The sequence below is a fragment of the Geotrypetes seraphini genome, chromosome 4, assembly GCF_902459505.1.
Source record: "Geotrypetes seraphini chromosome 4, aGeoSer1.1, whole genome shotgun sequence".
Taxonomy (NCBI): domain Eukaryota; kingdom Metazoa; phylum Chordata; class Amphibia; order Gymnophiona; family Dermophiidae; genus Geotrypetes; species Geotrypetes seraphini.
In genome coordinates this window covers 190,840,132-190,861,358 of record NC_047087.1, presented here as the reverse complement: position 1 = coordinate 190,861,358, position 21,227 = coordinate 190,840,132, and the positions used below count along the sequence as shown (strand labels likewise).

Here is a 21,227-nt window from a genome sequence, read left to right as displayed (position 1 = left end):
AGACCTGGGAAGGGTGAGAACGCTTGAGGGAAGACTCGACCAGAAGAGACTGATGAGAAAGTTGAGCTCCCTCAAACCCCTTGTGGTGAACGATGCGGTATCGAGCATCCAGCTTACTGGGAACCGCAGGGATAGAATACGGTGTCTCAAAACAGCGCATGAAAGTCTGGTCCAGCAATTTATGCAAAGGAAGCCGAAGAGTCTCCGCCGGAGGGTGAGGCAAATGCATCGTATCCAAATACTCTTTAGAATATTTAGATCCAGTATCCAAAGTCACATCTAAGTCATCCGCCATCTGTCGGAGAAAAGATGAGAAAGACAATTGGTCCGCCAAGGCCGGCCGCCGAGACGGACTAGACGAAGTGGAAGCCTCCGGGTCTAGGGAGAGCTGAGACCGGCATGGAGAATAAGAGGTAGATGGTTCCTCATACTCTGGTCCCTCCGGTTGGGAAACATCGGACGATGAGTATCCCAAACGTTGCATCTTTTTCTGTGGAGACACTTCCGAATGACGTGAGGAGTGTCGAGATGAGTGACGAGAACGATGCCCCTCCCGGTGCCGGGATGGGGAGCGAGAACTTCTGTGCATCGCACGATCCCCCGAAGCCTCTAAGGAATGGATGGGGCTCGAAGCGGTGGATCGCAGAGGTGGCAAGGACGCGGACTCACGCAGCGCCACCCAAGTCTGGTATGGAGTGCGGAAGAACTCTTCCTGCGATGCAGTATGCCCAGGACTCCGAATATCAGGGACCGTCCCAGCGCCCTGATGCCGTGGAGGAGTAATGGGCTCTAAAGGTGGCATATCAGGAAGGGAAGCCCTCCTGGAGGCATCCGCCGCCCTCCGTCGATCCCCCTCGTCGAGCAGCGAGATCGAACGGCGAGGGGGAGGGGGCGGACCGCCCTCAGGGACCGGTGCTCGGACTTCAGCCTGAATGTTGGCAATAAGCCGGGGTCCCATAGTTTGCATAAGCTCGACAAACTGAGCTTCCAGCAGGGACCGAAGCGAAGCCGATATGGAGGGATCCGCACCGAAAGGGGGTCCTCCTGCACGGTCTTCGCGCTCCTTCGCGGCCAAGTGCTTCTGCTTAGTAGCTTTGGGCACCTTGATGACCACGGGAGGGACAGTGGAAGGCGGTACCTGAACCGAAGAGACAGAGGCAGGCGCCGCAGCGGAACTGGAAGCCGCAGCCGGTGTAAACGATGCTGGCTTCACGATGCTGGATGCGGAAGTCGTCGATGCAGGTTTCGAGCGGACCGGCGAAACCTCAGCAGATGTAGAAGCAGACAGATCCTTGGCAGTCTCCATCTTGAACATCGACTCCCAAAGTAAGCAACGCCGCTTGAACGAGCGCGCAGTGAGCGTGGAACAAGGCCTGCACAATTTCGGAACGTGGTCCGGACCAAGACACTGGAGGCAGCGTCGATGCGGGTCCGTCAACGAAATCGCACGCTGGCACTTGCTGCACTTTTTAAAACCGGTGATTGGCCGTGACATAGGCCGGAAAATCGACGCTGCAATGTCGAAAGAGGTAGGCTGCAGCCACGAGGCCGGGCCGGCCGAACCGCCGGAAGAAATAATTTTGAACTTTTTTTTTTTTTTATAAAGTAAAGTAAAGTGAATTCAAAGAAATAAACCAAAACGCGGGTAAAGAAGGCAAAGAAAAACTGAAATTCAGTCAGCGCAGATTGAAGATAACTTCTCAGCTCCGCGGAAAGAAAAGAACTGAGGAGACACGCCCGGTACATCGGGCGGGAAGGCACTGGCGCATGCGCGGTGCGGGCATCTCGAAACTTCTAAGTTTCTTCAAGCAAGACATGCTTTCAAGATGTCCGTATCGGGGCTCTGTCGGATGACATCACCCACTAGTGAGAATACCTGCCTGCTTGTCCTGGGATAAAATCTGATTACAACCATACATACATAAAATATTAAATAAACATAGTAACATTAAAAGCACAAACAAATTTTATTTTCAAAAGTTCTTTTTGTCTGAGAGCTGTGTTCTCTGAAACCCTCTGGATGAAGTCCTTACTGAACTGAAGACTCAACTAGAGGTGTTAGCAATAGAGAATGACATGGGAATAAATTTGTCCCCGTCCCCGCAGGAACTCAATTTCCCCGTCCCATCCCTACGAGTTTTGTCGCTGTCCCTGTCCCATTCCTGTAAGCCACGGATGTCAAAGTCCCTCCTTGAGGGTTTTCAGGATTTCCCTAATGAATATGCATGAGATCTATTTTCATGCACTGCTTTCATTGTATGCTAATAGATCTCATGCATATTCATTGGGGGAATCCTGAAAACCCGACTGGATTGTGGCCCTCAAGGAGGGACTTTGACACCCCTGCTGTAAGCTCTGCCTTAATCACACAAGCCTCAAACAATTATGATTTTAAAGTGTTTGAGGCTTGTGCAAATGAGGATAGAGCTTGCAGGAATGGGGTAGGGACAGGAAAATAACTCTCTGGGATGGGACAGGATGGGAAAATGAGTTCCTGCGAAGATGGGGAAAAATGTATCCCTTTGTCATTCTCTAGTTAGCACCATCATCTATCTTTTATCTTCATACTGCCCACAATCATAAGAACATAAGAAACGCCTTCACCGGATCAGACCAAGGTCCATCTAGTCCGGCGATCCGCACACGCGGAGGCCCATTTAGGTGCTCCTTTTTGGAGACCCGGTTTTCCCGTATCCCTCAATATGATCTGCAAGAAGGTGTGCATCCAACTTGCGTTTGAAACCCAGCACAATATTTTCTGCCACCACCTCCTCCGGGAGAGCATTCCAAGCGCCCACCACTCTTTGTGTGAAACAGAACTTCCTGACATTTGTCCTGAACCTGCTGCCATTCAGTTTTAAGCTATGACCTCTTGTCCGCGTCACATCTGAAAATGTCAGTAATGCTGCTTCCTGGTCAATTTGATCAAATCCCTTTAATATTTTAAAAGTCTCTATTAGATCCCCACGCAGTCTTCTCTTTTCGAGGGTGAACAGTCCCAGTTTTCCGAGGCGTTCCATGTAGCTTAAATTCTCCATGCCTTTGACTAGTTTCGTAGCTCGCCTCTGTACCCTCTCCAACAGAATTTTGTCCTTCTTAAGGTATGGAGACCAGTGTTGGACACAGTATTCTAAGTGTGGTCTGACCATTGTTCTGTAAAGTGGCATTATAACAATCCCTGACCTAAACACTACCTCATGCTCATAGAGCCTGGATGGTCAAATGCTAGTATCTTTTGGAGTCAGGGCTGGAAAATTTCTCTCCCTGGGATAATGAATGTGACTGGGGGTAGTCCTCTTTGCAGACTTTCCTGGCTGGATGTCATATAAACCCTGTTTGTGCCCGGTTAACCATTAGATGGGTTACTTAGTACAATTTTCCAGGCTCGTTGTCCAGGCTGGGATCAGTAAAAACTGCGAAGTCATTGACACTTTTAATCCATTCACTCCACATTCCTGTGGACACACAGGAACTCAGTCTAGGCCAGAATTTGTGGTCTGAACCAAAAGGGTTTACTTAAACTCTAAAGGGCTCATAATCGAAAGAGAAAAACATCCAAAAACCGGCCTAAGTCGGCACTTGGATGAACATTTCTCTAAAACGTCCACGCACCGAAAATAAAAACGGGTTTTCAACGTATTTCTAAACGACCTAGGCCTTCATAGTGCCACTCAACGTCCAAAGCTAAACGGGACGTTTCAGGAGGCGTGTCGAGGGTGGGAGTTGGGCGGGACATGGGTCGGCTTAGACTTAGTCGTACAGCATGTATAACCGAAAGTTTAACAACAAAGCCTAGACGGAACTTGGACGTTGTGACTTAGACCACGTAAAACATGGTCTAAGTCACAAAAACCCACCTAAACTCACCAGATAAGCAGTGCAAACACATAACACAGACCCCCACACACTACCCCAGTGATCACCAACCCTCCCCCCACAAAAATTTTATTCACAACTTTAAATTTCAGCCTCCAGGCCATCATCACCTGGCAGCCGGGCATAGGAAAGCCTAGTCATCCAGCACAGAGGCAGCTTAAGTCATTTTGGAGGGTGGGTTAGGGACCCATAGAGAGGAGGACCCATGCCCATAAGCCCCTGTAATCATTGCATTGATACTTAAACATGTGCACTCCCCTATACACCCCCAAAACCTTTTTTACTGGCATATAAGTGGCTCCTGCAGCCATAAGGGCTATTGGGGTGGTAGATAAGTGGGTCTAGGGGATTCTGGAAGTGGTTTGGGGGGCTCACCATGACCTATAAGGTAGCTGTAGTGAGGAGAAGCCATGGCACCCTTTTTGTGACGTTCACAGCAGTGCCCTGTAAGGTATCCCACTATTTAGGTGCCATGTCTGGGTGTTCAGTCCATCACTTTGCAGACCCCTCCCATGTCCAACAGGGCTTGGTTGTTCTAGGCGTTTTGGACTTGGACGGAAAGTTGGACGGAAATGTGGTATAAAGATGGACAATTTAGTGGCTTGGACGATCAGATCGGCAGGACGTATAATTAGACGATTTTCGAAAGAAAAAAAAGTTGGACGTCTCTTTCAAAAATGTGTCTTAGGCTCTTTTTAACTTTGGACGACTTGCGAGATGGACGTAAAAGGACTTAGACGTCCCTTTCGATTATGCCCCTCCACGCTTTCAAAAAAGAGGTATAACTATGTACATTACTTGCAACTCTGAAATTAGAGATAGGTAACCAATCAGTATCAACACCTAGAGGTGTGGTTGTCAATGTGAGCTACCATTAAGAAGTGTTATTTTACTAATAACTCATGCTAATTCCAGATTAAGACCATGTGGTGCAACTATATTAAATTCTAAAATGAAATGCTGCTCCTCAAGGAGTGAAATGGACTCAAGATTACCGCCACTCCATTTGGGAACAACAGTTTCAACAAGAAAGCACAGTTACTTACCGTAACAGGTGTTATCCATGGACAGCAGGCAGATATTCTCACTAGAGGTCTGCACAGGAACGGGGATCACAGAAATCCCGCAGTTACCGCGGGGGTCCCGCGGGAATCCCCCCTAACCCACGAGACTCCCACGGGGACCCCCCTCTGGCCCACAGGACTCCCACGGGGACCTCCCTCTAGCCAACGGGACTCCCACGGGGATGGAAGGCTTTGGAAGCATGGTTCGTCCTTATAATATAATGGACAAGTCAGTCTTAGTAAAAGAAGGGGTTTATAAGTTAATTACCTGAACAGAAAACAAAAAAAGGGTTCCACCAAAGAGATTCCACAAGGAAAACAGCAGCGCAAACACAAAAGAAACTGTGGAATTGATGATCCTGTTAGAAGTAATTGCTACTTTTTATGGGGCGGGCGAGGATGGGTGGGGACGGAGAGGATCCTGATGGGGATGGGTGGGGACGGAGAGGATCCTGGCGGGGACGGGTGGGGATGGAGAGGATTCTGGCGGGGACAGGTGGGATTTCTGTCCCCGCGCAACTCTCTAATTCTCACAACCCACCCACTTCCCCTAGTTGGTTTCTTCACTTGGACATAGAACTGATGACCTCACGAACTTGTGTCAGGCAGGAAGGCTTTCATGCATGCGCATGAGCTTTGCTAAAAGTTTAAAGTGACAGCACACTTTACCACTGTCCATACTGGGCTCCGTGGATGACGTCACCCACATGTGAGAATATGCTGCCTGTTTGTCTAAGGATAAAAAAATTATATATCATTTACAGAGTAGCCAGACGTTATGGCCTCCTGATGCAGGTAGTAGTGCCAAAATATGGCCCACGTCGAGTCCTTTTAAATTTGTCCACTCCAACTTACAGTGTATAAACATGAGCAATATTAGAAGAAATGCACCAAGTGCAATGAACATAGGTTGATGTGAGAAATGGAAGTAAGAAGACTGCTGTACTTACACCACACCCAGGTGCTGAAGCTTGCAGATGGTATTAGTATTAACCCATACAAGGCTCCTATGTGGAGAAGCGACATAGCAATCACATTCCTCCAAACAATTTTCATTGGAGGCTTTGGGCCTTCTTTCTCACGGTAGCTTTCATCAAAGATGTCATCTGTCATGACGCGATCTGCTGCTACCTCCTTAGGAGCTAGAGGCTTTTGCTGTATGGTTGTCACGGAAGCTTGGGTGACTCTGCTAGTCATCTTGAAATTCAGGGAGAGCTGGGGAATATAAGATGGCAAATCTGATTATTATTATTATTACTAAGAGCTCAATATTCAGAAAATGCTGAGGTCCTAAATTTTTACTCCTAAATTTGTGACCTATTTTCAGTCAAACTTATGAGCAAGCATAAATTTTCAGCTGAAAATGGATTTTAATTTTGGAGATCAAAGATTGGAAAATCTGGCAACCCTAACTGTGGGAAACCATCCTGTGTCATTCCTTAGTGTCTATCTCAACCTCAGTCCTTCTTGCATTTTTCAATGCAAGGCTTGAGGATCAGTGGTGGTGCCTATTCATTCTTTCCTCTCTCTTTAAAGAATGACATGGGCATGGTTCCCCACAGTTATCTGCAGGGATGGGGACGGTGACAAATTCTGTCACTCTCTATGGAACCTATAATATTGAGTAGAATTAGGAACTACAAATACCACACTGCTCTGGGATGTACTTTCTAAACCAAGACTGGCCAAAATGTGTTTCTCCTCAAACTGGGTAACTTGGTAGAACTGCAGGTACAGTTGCTGTTAAGATTATCTTAATGATGTAATAGAACAACCCACAGTCTCCACCACATTCATATTTTATTTATGAAAATGAATAGAAATAGGTTTTTTTAAAAAATAACTAACCACAGTTATACAGAAATGTGATGCAATGTGATTTGTTTAAAATTCTGAGATTCAGTGTCCAAATGTCTGATTATCACTTATTGGCCTATTTTCAGTACAACAGCAGTATCAAGTACCATAATATACATAAGTTTGCATATTGGTATGAGAAAGTGCATTAATATTTCAAATCAGAAACTCAAAATAAGTATATAGATATTTGAAATTGTAACTTACTAAACTAGACGGATCACACTGGAATTGCAGCACTTTGCTAGAGACTTGTAACAGGCTGCCAAAATGGGCCCTCCATTGCACTTGCAAGAAAGATCCTACTCCAGGGTTGAAATGGATTATGCTGCTATGGATTGTGACCCCCTCCAGGAACAGGAAAACATTTGTACCTGAATGTAACTCACCTTGAGCTATTACTGAAAACATAGAAACATAGAAGATGACGGCAGAAAAGGGCTACAGCCCATCAAGTCTGCCCACTCTGCTTACCCACCCCCTGTCTATGCCCTAATGACCCAATTTCCTTATCTTGACCCTCGTAGGGATCCCACATGGGTATCCCATTTATTCTTAAAGTCTGGCACACTGTCTGCCTCGATCACCTGCACTGGAAGCTTGTTCCAATGATCAACCACTCTCTCTGTGAAGAAATACTTTCTGGTGTCGCCATGAAATTTTCCGCCCCTGAGTTTGAGCGGGTGCCCTCTTGTGGCCGAGGGTCCCTTGAGAAAGAAAATATCATCTTCCACTTCGACACGTCCCGTGAGGTACTTAAATGTTTTGATCATGTCTCCCCTCTCCCTACGTTCCTCAAGAGTGTAGAGCTGCAATTTGTTCAGTCTCTCTTCGTATGAGAGACCCTTGAGCCCCGAGATCATCCTGGTGGCTGTCCGTTGAACCGATTCAATTCTGCGCACATCTTTACTGTAATGTGGCCTCCAGAATTGCACACAGTACTCCAGATGAGGTCTCACCATGGCCCTATACAACGGCATTATGACTTCAGGCTTTCGGCTGACGAAACTTCTATTGATACAACCCAATATCTGCCTTGCCTTAGATGAAGCCTTCTCCACTTGATTGGCAGTTTTCATGTCTGCACTGATGATTACTCCTAAATCTCGTTCTGCTGAAGTCCTAGTTAAAGTTTCTCCGTTCAAGAAGTACGTCCTGCATGGATTTCCGCTTCCGAGGTGTATGACCTTACATTTCTTAGCATTGAAGCCTAGCTGCCAGGTTGAGGGCCAACTTTCCAATGTAAGCAGGTCCTGCGCCATATAATTCTGTAAACTGCATTCACTTACTATATTACATAGTTTGGCGTCATCGGCGAATAGTGTTATTTTACCTTGAAGCCCTTGAGTCAGATCCCCTATGAATATGTTGAAAAGGAGTGGACCCAGGACCGAGCCCTGCGGCACTCCACTGGTCACCTCCGATGTTTTAGAGAGGGTACCATTAACCACCACCCTCTGAAGTCTGCCACTCAGCCAATCATTGACCCATGCAGTTAGTGTCTCTCCTAACCCCATCGATTCCATCTTGCTTAGCAGCCTGCGGTGTGGGACACTGTCAAAAGCTTTACTGAAGTCCAGGTACACGACGTCCAAAGACTCTCCCAAGTCCAACTTTCTTGTTACCCAGTCAAAGAAGCTGATGAGATTGGATTGGCAGGACCTACCCTTGGTGAATCCATGCTGACTGGGATCCCGAAGATTCCCTTCATTCAAGATCGTGTCAAGATATGAGCTAAATCCAAATTATATTAAAAAAAAAAAAAAAAGATTCTGAGTATGTGGTCCAACATAATTAAGGCTTAAGCTTTTGGAGGTGGTCCAGTAAGTAGTATGTACATAAGAACATAAGAATAGCCTTACTGGGTCAGACCAATGGTCCATCAAGCCCAGTAGCCCGTTCTCACGGTGGCCAATCCAGGTCACTAGTACCTGGCCAAAACCCAAGGTATAGCAATATTCCATGCTACTGGTATAGGACAAGCAGTGACTCCACTCTGGGCCCTACAAAAGCGATAGTCCCTTGTTCTCAGGGCAGGATTAATTTCTCGAGGGCTCCTAGGCACACAAGTACACTGGGCCCCCTGCCCTGCCCCACCCCACCATGCGCCCAGGCGGAAACAGGAAGCTACATCAGAGGGAAGCTTTGGGCAAGCAGCACTGTTTGCACAATTACAGTTCCCGTTGCCTTTCTTACCCGCGTTGCTTGCTTGTCTTACTTTCCGTGGATGGGGGGGGCCGCATTGCCAATCCGGGGGGGAGGGGGGGCCCACGTTGCCGATCGATGCTGGAGGGGCCTATCGCCGTTTAGAAAAAACAATGTTGATGCCCTCCTTCATCGGGCCCCCCTAACCATTTCGGGCCCTAGGCACGTGCCTACTTGGCCTATTGATTAATCCTGCCCTGCTTATTCTTGGAGCTAAGAAGGAAGAACCAACACAAGGATTGCCACTGTGATTTACAGCTGTACCCTAGGGCCTACTGTGAGAAGCAAGACCTGTTCTCAAAAGATTAAACTAATCAGAGTTGTCAATATAATCCAAAACAGTTCCCTGAGGTACAGAATGACCTAAAGGAAGGGGGGATTAGTCTTTGGGGAGACCTGACCCTGATTCTCCAAAGAAGACAGAGTAAAGCTGCTGCCTTAAGACAGTCCCAGTGGCGTACCAAGGGGGGTGGGGGTGGGGAGGTCTGCCCTGGGTGCACGCCTTAGGGGGGTGCACAGCTGGCCAGGTCTGGGTCATCCTGCCCTACTGTGCAACAGGACCTGCACCTCTGCGCTGCTGCTGGTGGACTCCCTCCGACTTACTTGCTCTGGAGCAGAATCGGCAGCTGCACTGAGGTGCAGGAATGTCCCCCGACGACTCGTCTTCCGGCTTTTCTCCATAAAAAGTAAATTACGTCAGAGGGGATGGACCCGGCAGACGCAGTCATCGCGGGACCTTGCCGCAACTCCCTGCATCTGCCGGGTCCACCCCCTCCAATGTAACTTACTTCTTCCAGAGCAAAGCCTGCAGACAAGTCATCGCAGGACCTTCCAGCATGCAGCTGACAACTCTGCTCCAGAGCAGAGTAAGTCGGAGTGGGGTGGACTGGCAGCTATAGTCATCGCAGCTGGCAGCTATAGTCATCGCGGGAAAGGAGCAGGACTGCTGGAATGGAAGAGTGGTGGAGGGAGAGAAAGGGGGCAGGGTGGTATGGAAGGGTAGTGCTGATGGAATTGATGTACAGGGAAAGGGGAGAGAGACATAAGGGGGAAGGATACTGGAGGGAATTGGATTGGAGGGAAAGAGATGGGGCAGATGCTGATTTAAGAGGGGTAGATGGAGAGAGAAAGGGCAGACATTGGATAGTAGTAGGGAGGGTAGAGGGGGAGCCTATGCTGTATGGAAGTGCGGATGGGAGAGATAAGGGAGCAAATGCAGGAAGGAAATGGGAGGAGAGAAAGAGGGGAGCAGACGATGGAAGTGGACAGAGAGAGGAGAAGGGACTAGATGGAAGGGGTAGAAAAAGAGGACACATGATGGAAGGAGGAGATAAATAAAAGGAGGGCACATGATGGGGGAAAAGGATTAGGGAAATACTGGAAGGGGTGAGAGAAAGAGGTGGTGAGCTGTAGGTAGACAGTAAAAAAGGAAATTGATGAGAGGGTAGTAAGAACGTAATCTAGACGGATGCAGAAAATAAATTGAAAAGGAAAATGAGGGGAAAAAGGGAAAGGGGTTGTAGAGAAGAGGTGTGGGAGAGGGAAGGAGAGGAGAGAGATGCCAGACCAATGGGGGTGAAAGGAGAGATGGAAGGGGGAGGCATACAGTTTCTGGAAGGGGCATAGAAGGAGAGAAGATGCCATATAGGGGCAGAGAGACGGCAGACAGTGGACAGAAGGATGAGAGTAACAAGAAGATCAGGAAAGCAGAAACCAGAGAAGACAAAGGTAGAACAAAAATTTTCTATTTATTTATTGCTTTAGGAGACATGTGACACTGTTTATGTGGTGTTGCATTGTATGCAGAGTCCAGCTTTTTGCTGGACAATTTAACCTTTGTCTATGTATTTCTATTTCATCCCCCCTTTTACAAAACTGTGGAGCGTTTTTTAGCGCCAGCCGTGGTGGTAGCAGCTCTGATGCTCAGAATTCTTTGACCGTCAGAGGTGTTATCACCGTGGCTAAAATCCACACTACAGTTTTGTAAAAGAGGGAGGGGTTAGTTTGTGATTACATATTCCATACTAGGCGAAGGTCTTTTCTGTGTTCGAAAGCCATGGTTTTTTGTTAGGATTGGCTGCAGGATTGTTCTGTACTAGTCTGGCTTGTTTAGTTTTACAATGGGTGTATTGATGTTGTACTGCTCACTGTAGTATGTAAGATGTTGCCTTTTCCTAGATACTCATGTGTGACGTGTGGATTGTTACTAAAAATCATGTTTTTCATACAGATGGGGGGGTGTCAAAAAATGATGGGCCCCGGGTGTCACATATGTTAGGTACGCCACTGGACAGTCCTTACCAGAGAAGGGAGCAGCAGAGCTGGTGAGTGATGACACTTTAAATAACAGGAGATAAAATCTCCTTTCCCCAGTGTCGTATCAACCCTCTGATCCTACAGGGAGAATAGAACCACCAAAAGAGACAGAATTAATTCTAAGGGAGTTAGAGCATAAAAGAATTAGATAGAATGAGAAAAGAGTACTGGGCTTAAACTTGCCCATAGGGTTATACTAGCCATTAAAGGAGAGAACAGTTCTTTTCAGTGCCAAATGGGAGAAAATGATAAGAGAGAGTAGAGTTTTACAGAGATACACTGTAGAGCATGACACAGGGACAAATTTTCCCCGTCCCCGCAGGAACTCAATTTCTCCGTCCCTACAAGTTTTGTCACTATCCCTGTCCCTGCCCCATTCCTGTAAGCTCTGCCGTAACCACAAAAGCCTCAAACACTTATGATTTTAAAGTGTTTGAGGCTTGTGCAAATGAGGACAGAGCTTGCAGGAATGGGGCACAGACAGGAAAATGATTTCCCACGGGGATGGGGAAAAATCTGTCCCCGTGTCATTCTCTAATACACAGCAATATATCAGCTGCTGCTGATGATTTTTATTTTGCTCTCCCTTTTGATTCTCTTCATAGCAATGATAGTTAGTGATGTAGAAGTATACAGCTACTCCAAACACCTCCAAAGGCTTACTCTGCCCATATATTATTCCCACAGGTGCCAGTTCTGTGGGCCTCAGTGGGTTCTGAGCACCCCCAAGGTTGAGCAAGCGCCTTTCAAATAGTGGCACCTATGAGTATTTCTTTTACTCACTAGAAATATCTCCTTTTTAGTCACATCTTTCCTGTAGCCTTTTTTCTACTTTCATTTCTGCTCACTCATCTTTAGAGAGACACCAAGAGTCTGTGTGCATTCACTGATTCTATAGTGCTTCTGTCCCCTCTTATCTGATAGGCTTCCTGTTACCTACATCTGATCTTTATTTAATATCTGAGAAATTACTGGCGTTAATAATTCCTTATGTTTCCCGTTCTTAGTTATTTCCACTACTGGGCGATGCAAATAAATTGAGATGCTGCTGTGCTGATCTTCATAAGAAACCCAAAGTTCATAGAGAGCATGGACACCTGAAGACTGCATTAGCAGTCAGAGCAAGGTCAGCCCTGCCACTAGGGTGGCAGCAATTGGGGTTGGCTGCAGCATGACAGGAGTGCTTTATCTTATCTCTCCCATTTTTCTTTCACCACCACCTTTTCTTCCCTTTCTAGAGATGAAAAGGAAACTGGAATCAGCGGTGGCACAGGGCCTGCGCTCAAGTCCTGTCAGGCTCCTTCTGAGAAGAAATCCTGTATCAAGGGGGGAGGAGGGATGTGGGACACAATAGCACAAGCATAGGCCTGTGCTCTAAGGCCACTTTCCTTTTCAGGTCTAGAAGGGGGAGGGTAGCAACAGGCCCAGTAAAAGAAAGAACAAAAGAGATGCTGGACTGTTTCGGGGTCTAGATAGGGAAAAATGAGATGCTGGACTGTTTGGAAAGGAGAGAGGAAAAATGGAGATGCTGGACTACAGGGAGTGGGAGTGGTAATGGTAATAAAGCTTTTAGCTGGGGGTTGTGGAGAGGAGGGAGTGGTTTAAGGATTTCCTAGGGCATTGGACAGCCCCCTCCCTGAGTCAGACAGATTCAAAAGGCAGAGAAAACATGACTTAAACCAGAGGAGTACACTTGTCTGGTCATGATTTGAATAATGAACAGACAACAAAAGGTAGACGAAGGAAGACACAATGGCCCTAATTCTATAAAATCCACCTAAAATTAGATGCTGATATTGTGCCTAACTAAATCGAGCAATAAGCTTAATCGGTGCTGATATTGGCATGCAACACCTTACATCTGGACTTAATTGGACTTAACTGGACTTAATTGAAAGTTAGGCAATGTTAGGAAATTCTACTTTACGGAGAGTGTGGTGGAGAGGAAAATGGTGACGGAGTTCAAAAAGCGTGGGATGAACACAGAGGATCCAGAATCAGAAAATTATAGAAAATATTGAAGAACTAAGGCCAGTACTGGGCAGACTTGCACGGTCTGTGTCTGTATATGGCCTTTTGGTTGAGGATGAGGCTTCAGTGGCTGGGAGGGTGTAGATGGGCTGGGGTTAGCTTTGACGGAGACTTCAGCAGTTGGAACCCAAGCACAGAAATAGCTAGGAAGAAAAAAATTAAAAAATTTAAATTGAATCAGGTTGGGCAGACTGGATGAACCATTGGGGTCTTTATCTGCCGTCATCTACTATGTTACTATGTTAACTCAAAAACCTCAATTCTTTAAAAAGCAGGCGCCTAGCCCAAAACACTTACACTAAAAGTGGGCATGGTTAGGGGTGGATCATGAGTGTGTTTTAGAGTTAGGTACCTCTTTGTGAAATAGGGTACATTAGACTACAATATCAGCATTTAACATTAGGCGAAGAAAACGCTGGCATAAATTGGAGATGCCTAAATGTTAGAATTCTAAGTGCTACCTATGCATGCTTAGGTGACGCCAAATGTGATTCTATAATGGGTACCTAAGTTTTACAAGATCAGTGCCTAACTTTAGGCAGTGGGGCCCCCCCAAAGGCCTGCATGTTCCCCCTTCTTTCTAGCCTCCTCCGTCTTCCCCCTAGCCTCCCAGTCTTACCTTCAGCTAATTACGGCAGCCTGCAGAGGGTTGCCAGTGCTGTAGCGATTTTAGTAGGCTGCCGTCGGCCTCTGTAGCGCATTCCCTCTGCTGCGATCCTGCCCCTGAAGTCAGAGGAGGGGTGGGACCACAGCAGAGCGAAAGTGCTGCAGAGGCTGACAGCAGCCTCCTAGGATCGCTACAGCACCAGCGATCCTTTGCTGAAGGTGAGACCAGGAGGTCAGAGAGGAAGCTGGAGGATGCTAAAAAGAAGGGGGAAATATGCAAGTCTTCGGGGGGCCCTGGTGTAGAAGTACATGGAGGGAGGGAAGGGGGGTCCAAAGAGATATGCATATGCCAGACTGGGGGGAGGGGGGAAGAAATAATGGGTCTAAAAACAGAGGAGAGGGAGAGAGATGGTGGACAATGGAATTTAGGAAGGGAAGGAACAGAAAGGAAGAGAAGCTGGACACAAGGGATGGTGTGTGTGTGTATGGGCTAGATATACTGGATAGGAGGGTAGTTGGGAAGAGAAAGGAAGAGATGGTGGAACCTGGGGTGGTGGGGAAGGAGGGAGAGATGCTGGATGAAAGGGTAGTTGAGAAGAGAGATGATGGATTTGGGTTTGGTGGGGTCCATTTCTGCAGCTGCGGGGATGGAAATGAAAAAAAAGGAAAGATGCTAGACCTCCGGGGTAGGGAAGGGAAACAGAAGGGGAGGGCCGAGATGGAAGATGGCTGGTTAGCACGGAGAAAGAAGAAAACGACAAATGGGCAGGAGACCCTGGCAAGCGAGTTATCAGAAGACATTTGTCCCAGAGCATGGAACCAACATGATTTGAATAATGACCAGACAACAAAAGGTAGAAAAAATAATTTTATTTTCTGTTTTGTGATTACATGTCAGATTTGAAATGTGTATCCTGCCAAAGCTGATGTAAGACCACGAACATGAGCTAGGATTTAACAGAGAGAGGAAAAGTCTTTTATGTTTGTTTATTTTGTTTACACCACAGCGCCAGTGTGGGTAGGAGAGGGCAAATGGGGTGGGGTGGGGTGAGGTGAGTGAAAAGGCTGAAATAAACCCACCTGGATATTTGAAAAAAAAAAAACCCCAAAAAAACACCCAATTGGGCAGGAAAATCAAATCAAAAATTGATTTAATAGGCTGAATCGAATTGAATCAAAATTTTTTTTTCCTGAATCGAGCAGCACTAGTGTGCAGCCCAAACATTTTTATTTTGTTTAGTTTCCTATGTCATCTGCAGAAATACTCATTTTGTTATGGTTTTATATGAAATGTTTTTGTTTTGAGGTAATATCATTAACAATGTGCACTCTTCAGGAATGGTGTGCACTAGAGAATGACACAGAGACAATTTTGTCCCTGTGGGATCTCCATATCCCCATCCCGTTCCCATGAGTTCTGTCCCTGTCCCAGTCCTGTAAGCTCTGCCTTAACCGCACAAGCTTCAAACACTTATGATTTTAAAGTGTTCAAGGCTTGTGCAGATGAAGACAGAGCTTGCAGGAATGGGACAGGGACAGAGCTCGTAGGGACGGGATGAGGATAGAGATCCCACGGGGATAGAGTTACCATATGGCTCTAGAAAAAGGAGGACGGATTGAGACATCTGGGCTTTACTTCTAACTGAAAGCAATGGAAGTAAGTAGGACAGATAGAGACATCTGGGTTTTACTTCCATTGAAAGCAATATGATAACTCTACACGGGGATGGGGAAAATTTGTCCCCATGTTATTCTCTAGACTGTACACTCTTTTGAAATAATGTGCACTATGGAGAAATAGTAAATGAACTCAATGCATAACATGGGAAAAATTTGAAATTTTTTAGGAGGGGCTTCATTTCAGATAAAAAACAACTTGAAGCATCACTGATATTTTCCCATGTTGTTTCCTACAAATGCACATCCCTACTTTCTATTATAGGCAAAATGCAGTAAATCAGCTGCTCCCAGCATTTATGCATTTTTAGAGGGATTTAGCTGCCTAACAGTGGCTAAACCAACAGGAATTTCAGGGATTGGAATGTGATTACAGGAACGATTTAGCCAGCCATCTCTGAGTGATTTCACAGCAGGCTTTAGTGATTCAAACCTAATCCCAGCTTCAAACCAGCAGATGTGGAGGACAATTCAGAAACAGCTGTACACATGGATACTACCAGCGTATGTGTAAATAATAGCAACTTGAAAAAAGAGAAAGTAGATGTATATCCTTCTAAAATTGACTCCTTACATATGAATCTATTCAGAGCAGATGTAAATATGCACGTTTGTATTTATCACGATTTGCACATATACTTTTAAAACATTACAGCAAAGTATGCATTTAAACCTTAACTTCCACCCAGCTCATTTCTCAAGAATGCTTTTTTAAATAATGTTTAAAAGTATGGGCGCCTTTTACGAAGCCACGTTAGCAGTTTAACGCGCATAATAGCATGCACTAATTTGCCAGCTGCGCTAGCCGCTACCACCTCCTCTTGAGCAGGCGGTAGTTTTTCGGCTAGCGTGCACTAAAAAAGTGCATACGATAAAGCCACTAACGCGGCTTCGTAAAAGGAGCCCTATACATAGAATCACTGCCTAAGTATACTTTTATATGTGTATCCAGTTCATTATATGTTTTTAAAAAACACCATAGTTTTACATGTGGAAAATTTTTCTAAAATTGTAGTAAAATTGCCCCTGAAGTTGTAACTGAAAATGAATTTAAAGTAGTCAGCTGCCTTAGTCAATATAATGTTATCTATAACTCCTAGTGGCCATGATTTCTTGGTTCTTTTAATTTCCTTTGATGTTTGACAGCTAAAATTAGATACAGGAAGAAGCCAAAAACCGGTCTAGTGGCATTACTCCTAAGTAAGATAATTACACTTCTCCCTCCGTATTCGCTGTGTTAGGGGATTAACAGAACCGCAAATACAGAAATACCGGAAATAACTTTTTCATATGTTATTCACTGTTTTCTATTAAAAACCATCGTGAATAGGGTGAAACTGCGAATAACATGGTGGGAGACCTGGCCTGTTCCTGAAGGAGAGGCAAAACACGGTGAAGAAAGTGCTGGGAATCAGTGATTTCTCTATGCAACCTGATGTAATTTGGGGGGAGGAGCCAGCAAGCTAAAAACCGTGAATAATCGAAACCGCGAATGCTGAAACCATGAATACGGAGGGAAAAGTGTAGGAAAGACTGGGACTTCTTAAATGATAACTCTACATGAATGTTCAAGCCCATCATTTTATGCCAGACCAGGCATGATGGAGGCCAAAACTTCGTTTCATGGAAACCTGGTTTCGAATTTCAAAGCATGGCTAACTTCTCAGGAGACTTACCTTTGCAAAACAGTTATTATCAATGTAGGCATAAAAGCTTTTACATGGCGTCGCTGAAAAGTTCTCAGCCAACCAAGAAGAGAATGATGTGAAATGAAACTAAAAGTGTCAAAAAAAAGTATGGAATAACTTGTAAGTTTCATGGCTCTACATCATTATCTTCTTGGGTGGGCTGAGAACTTTTCAGCAGCTCTTCTTATCTCCTCTTAAGTTTAAAAAAAATCAAGACCAAGTTTAAGGCAGGATAAAAAATGTATTTCAGAATGACACAGAATTATTTTTTCTAGGTTTGATTTCATATTGTATAAAGATGATGGCTGTGTCAGCCCACTTAGAAATAATGAAGATCAACCAATAAATTGTAGGTCATATCACTTATTGAACTTAGTACAATTTGTTTTTACTAGCTTAAAAATTTAAGACTGTCAAAAATCGTATCATCTACTCCTTATTATAGCAATCCTCACTTTATAGGAATAAAGCTCCTTCACTTACCGTGATTCTCGTCTTAGCTGTTAGTATGAAGAATTTGTTGGCAGTCAAACAATATTTGCCCAGTCCTGGAAAACTGTTCGTTTGACACTGTCTCTAAGAAGGTTGTTCTTTTCTCCCGACTTAGCTCCGTTTTACAGCTGCTAGTGACTTGTATGGTAGTGGCAGTGGCAGTGCACTCCACCGCATTTTATGCTGAGAAAAGGTGGATGATGATGGGTGAAATGATAATAATGCCTTTGCGTTATACTGGCTAGATCCCAGGAACCCTATTGGCTCAGAGAAATTTGGTGCCACTCCATCCGGTTGCTCTGATTGGTTTTCAGCCATCTGCTGTTTGACTGTAATATTGCTCTCAGATCCTGGAGAGAGAGAGAGAAAGAGAGAGAGCGTGAGAGTGTCAGACTTACCAGAAAGAGAGAGTCGCGCCCCGAGTAGCTGGGAATTCACTAATGCTTTGTCAATCCCTGATCACGTATTTTTTTCCCTTTCTGCTTTTGCAAAGCAGAATATAAAACCACCTGATCCTGAAGAGGCAATGACCTACAGTTACCTTTAATAAGAAGTGGGTCATAACTGTTGCTAGTTCCCCTGGGTCCTAGAGGCCACCAAGTTCTTCTCTAACAGGAGCTTGTCTTGCACAGGCAGAGGAAAAAAATGTGATTACGTGTGACAGACAAGAAAATGTATATACATCTGTGATTAAAACTTCTGAATACTGTCCCTGCCTTCTCACCTCTATGCACTTTGTGTCCTTCAAATTAAAAGAGAGGTTCATTCTGGTCTAACTCAATATTAGTCTGTTACACCTTGGAAATGGAAAGTAACCAGCCCATGTGTGAGAAATTGCAGCACCCAATGGATGCCAACCGTATTACATAACATAACATAAATCTTTATTTATATACCGCGAAAGCCTTTCGGTTTGAGGCAGTTTACAGGAACAATGGCTGAGGAGCTACAGCCATGGAGAGAGGACTGAAAATTGTATAGATTGTATAGAGGGAGGTTAAGTAGGGTTTTATAAGAAGGGAGATATATAAATAAATAGGTAGGAATGTTCATAGTCTTAGAGCAACAATGTGGAATAGAGAGTCAGTGGATCAGGTCATGGAAAAATTAAGTTAGGTCGTCCTGTTTGGGGAAGAGAAATGTTATTAGGAGCTTTCTGAAGTGCATGTAAGAGGTTGATGTCCTGACCAGTTGGCTCCATTTGGGATCTTTGGAGGCTGCTTGGTAGGGTAGGAGTTTGTTGATGAATCTCTTATGGGTACATCCTTTAATTGAGGGGAAGGCGAAGACTGATTGAGGTCGAGTAGATCGTCCAAGTCTGGCGAATGTGAACTGATTGGTGAGGTAGTTAGGCAGTAGACTGTACAGAGCTTTGTAGAAGAGACATCCGAATTTGAAAAGTACTTGGCTCTCAATTTTCAGCCAATGAAGTTTCTGGTAGAAAGGTGTGATATGACTGAATTTTTTCATGTTGAATATGAGCCTCACTGCAGTGTTTTGGATGATGCTTAGTTTCTGCAAGTGTTTGCGTAGTCCTGCTAGGTAGAAGATGATGTAGTAATCTAGGATGCTATACTAATGTTCGGATAGAAGTTTGAAAGGCGCCTGGTCAAAGTATTTTCTGATGGATCTGAGCTTCCAGAGTATGTTGAATCCTTTGCGTGTGACATGGTTGACTTGGGTAGATATGGACAGTTGTCTATCTAGATGCATGCCATGGATTCTGATTGTGGAAGAGATGGGGAAGTGTTCCCCTTAGGGTTATGGAGTTTATTGAAGAATTGGTGGCATTGGCTAAGAAGAATTTTGTTTTCTCTGTGTTCAGTTTTAATATGAAGTGGGTCATCCAATTTTCTATTGTATTGAGTATTCTGTAAGCAATCGTGCTATTCTAAATACAGTATATTTAAAATCAGATTAACTATTTTTCATTCCTAGAAACGTGCCTTTATTCCTTCCAACTAGATGGGATGAAACTTGACATGTGGGAAAAATCAGTAAAAAGACAAACCATTTTTGAAGATGGCCCACATAGGAAGGGGATCCCAGAGAAATTAATCCCCCCATCCATAAAAAAAAGATCCAATGCATTTCTATTGAAAAGAAATATCCAGCTTTTGTAGTAGCTTCTGTAGCTTACATACAATGAAACACAGAAATTAGGGAATTCTTCCTTTCAAATTGCCTCCTCTATTTTATATCTCCCAATCCCCAAAAACTGTCCCCTTCAGGTGTTGTTTAAAAATTACTTTTGATTTTGTATTTTCTTTTGTCTCAGTCTGTGGAGATTATTTTTGTATTATGATGACTGTGAAGTTAAAATTGCAATTATTATTATTATTTTTTTAATCTTTATTCATTTTCAAATCAAAACAACAAGTGCACAAAAATACATTATACAAGTAGTTTCAATATAGCACTATATTATCTAACACATAAAATCTAATAGTGTAATAACCCTTACCCACCCACCCACCCTTCATCACATTTTCAACTAAAATAGAAAATACACTTGTTATATAACATATTATAACATATCTTATAAAATTACTCCCCAACTCCACCCTCCCCTTTGAGTGTGCTAAATACAGCTAAGAAAGAAAAGAAACTGATGACTATTCATCGCAATACTTTGCCAATGGCCCCCATATCTTTTCAAAGTTATTATATGTCCCTTTTTGTACCGCTATTGCCCTTTCCATCTTAAAAATATGGCATAATGAATTCCACCAGAATATGTGATTAAGATTTTTGTAATGGCTATGAGGAAAAAAAGTCAAATATCTTTTAAAATTGCAATTAAAAAAACCTGTCCCCTTCTTCAGGGCAGGATTAATTCTTCGAGGGCTCCTAGGCACACAAGTACGCTGGGCCCCCCAGGCCCTGCCCTGCGCCTGCCCCGTCCATACCTCACCCCTTCTCAACCCCATTTATCTGTTTTCTTATTTATTTCTTTATTTCTACCTGTATTTCTTTTCTTTTTTTTTTTAATTCAAAACAAAGATTAGCATACTAGTGCACAGTATTTCTTCTATGCAACCTCAAACATCTCTGAACAAATCCCCCTTTCTTCCCTTCCCACCTACTTACCCGGGATATTAACTCTGAACTCTTTCAATATGTTTATAAAAGTGTTCAAATATATTGTAAAGCAGTAATACTATCTGAAATATAAGTCTATATTAATAACTAAGTTTATAATGCCTCTCAACTGCCTCACTCTATGTCGACCAACTGTAACCCATATGTATGTATAAACAACCAAATTTGTAACTCCTCTAGTACGTACCACTCTATGCATGTTAACTTGTAACAAAACAACAAGGCAAGCAGTCCAAAGAATCCAACATGAAACAAAAGAAGATCGACAGACAATAAGGAAATTCAAATCAGGTTTATTCAAGGTGCTCCCAAG

The 21,227-nt window shown here is 44.4% G+C and overlaps 1 protein-coding gene across 1 annotated transcript in view; it reads right to left on the bottom strand.

Moving 5' to 3' along the window:
* The window catches only part of SCD (stearoyl-CoA desaturase), a 54,053-nt gene extending 35,860 nt beyond the window's left edge, over positions 1 to 18,193 (bottom strand). Inside the window, exons 1-2 of the mRNA XM_033942145.1 lie at positions 17,804 to 18,193; positions 5,891 to 6,155 (exon numbers count right to left, since the gene is read on the bottom strand). Coding sequence (XP_033798036.1) covers positions 5,891 to 6,137 — 247 coding nt within the window. The 5' untranslated portion in view covers positions 6,138 to 6,155; positions 17,804 to 18,193. The remainder of the gene's footprint in view (positions 1 to 5,890; positions 6,156 to 17,803) is intronic.
* Positions 18,194 to 21,227: the final 3,034 nt, after the last annotated feature.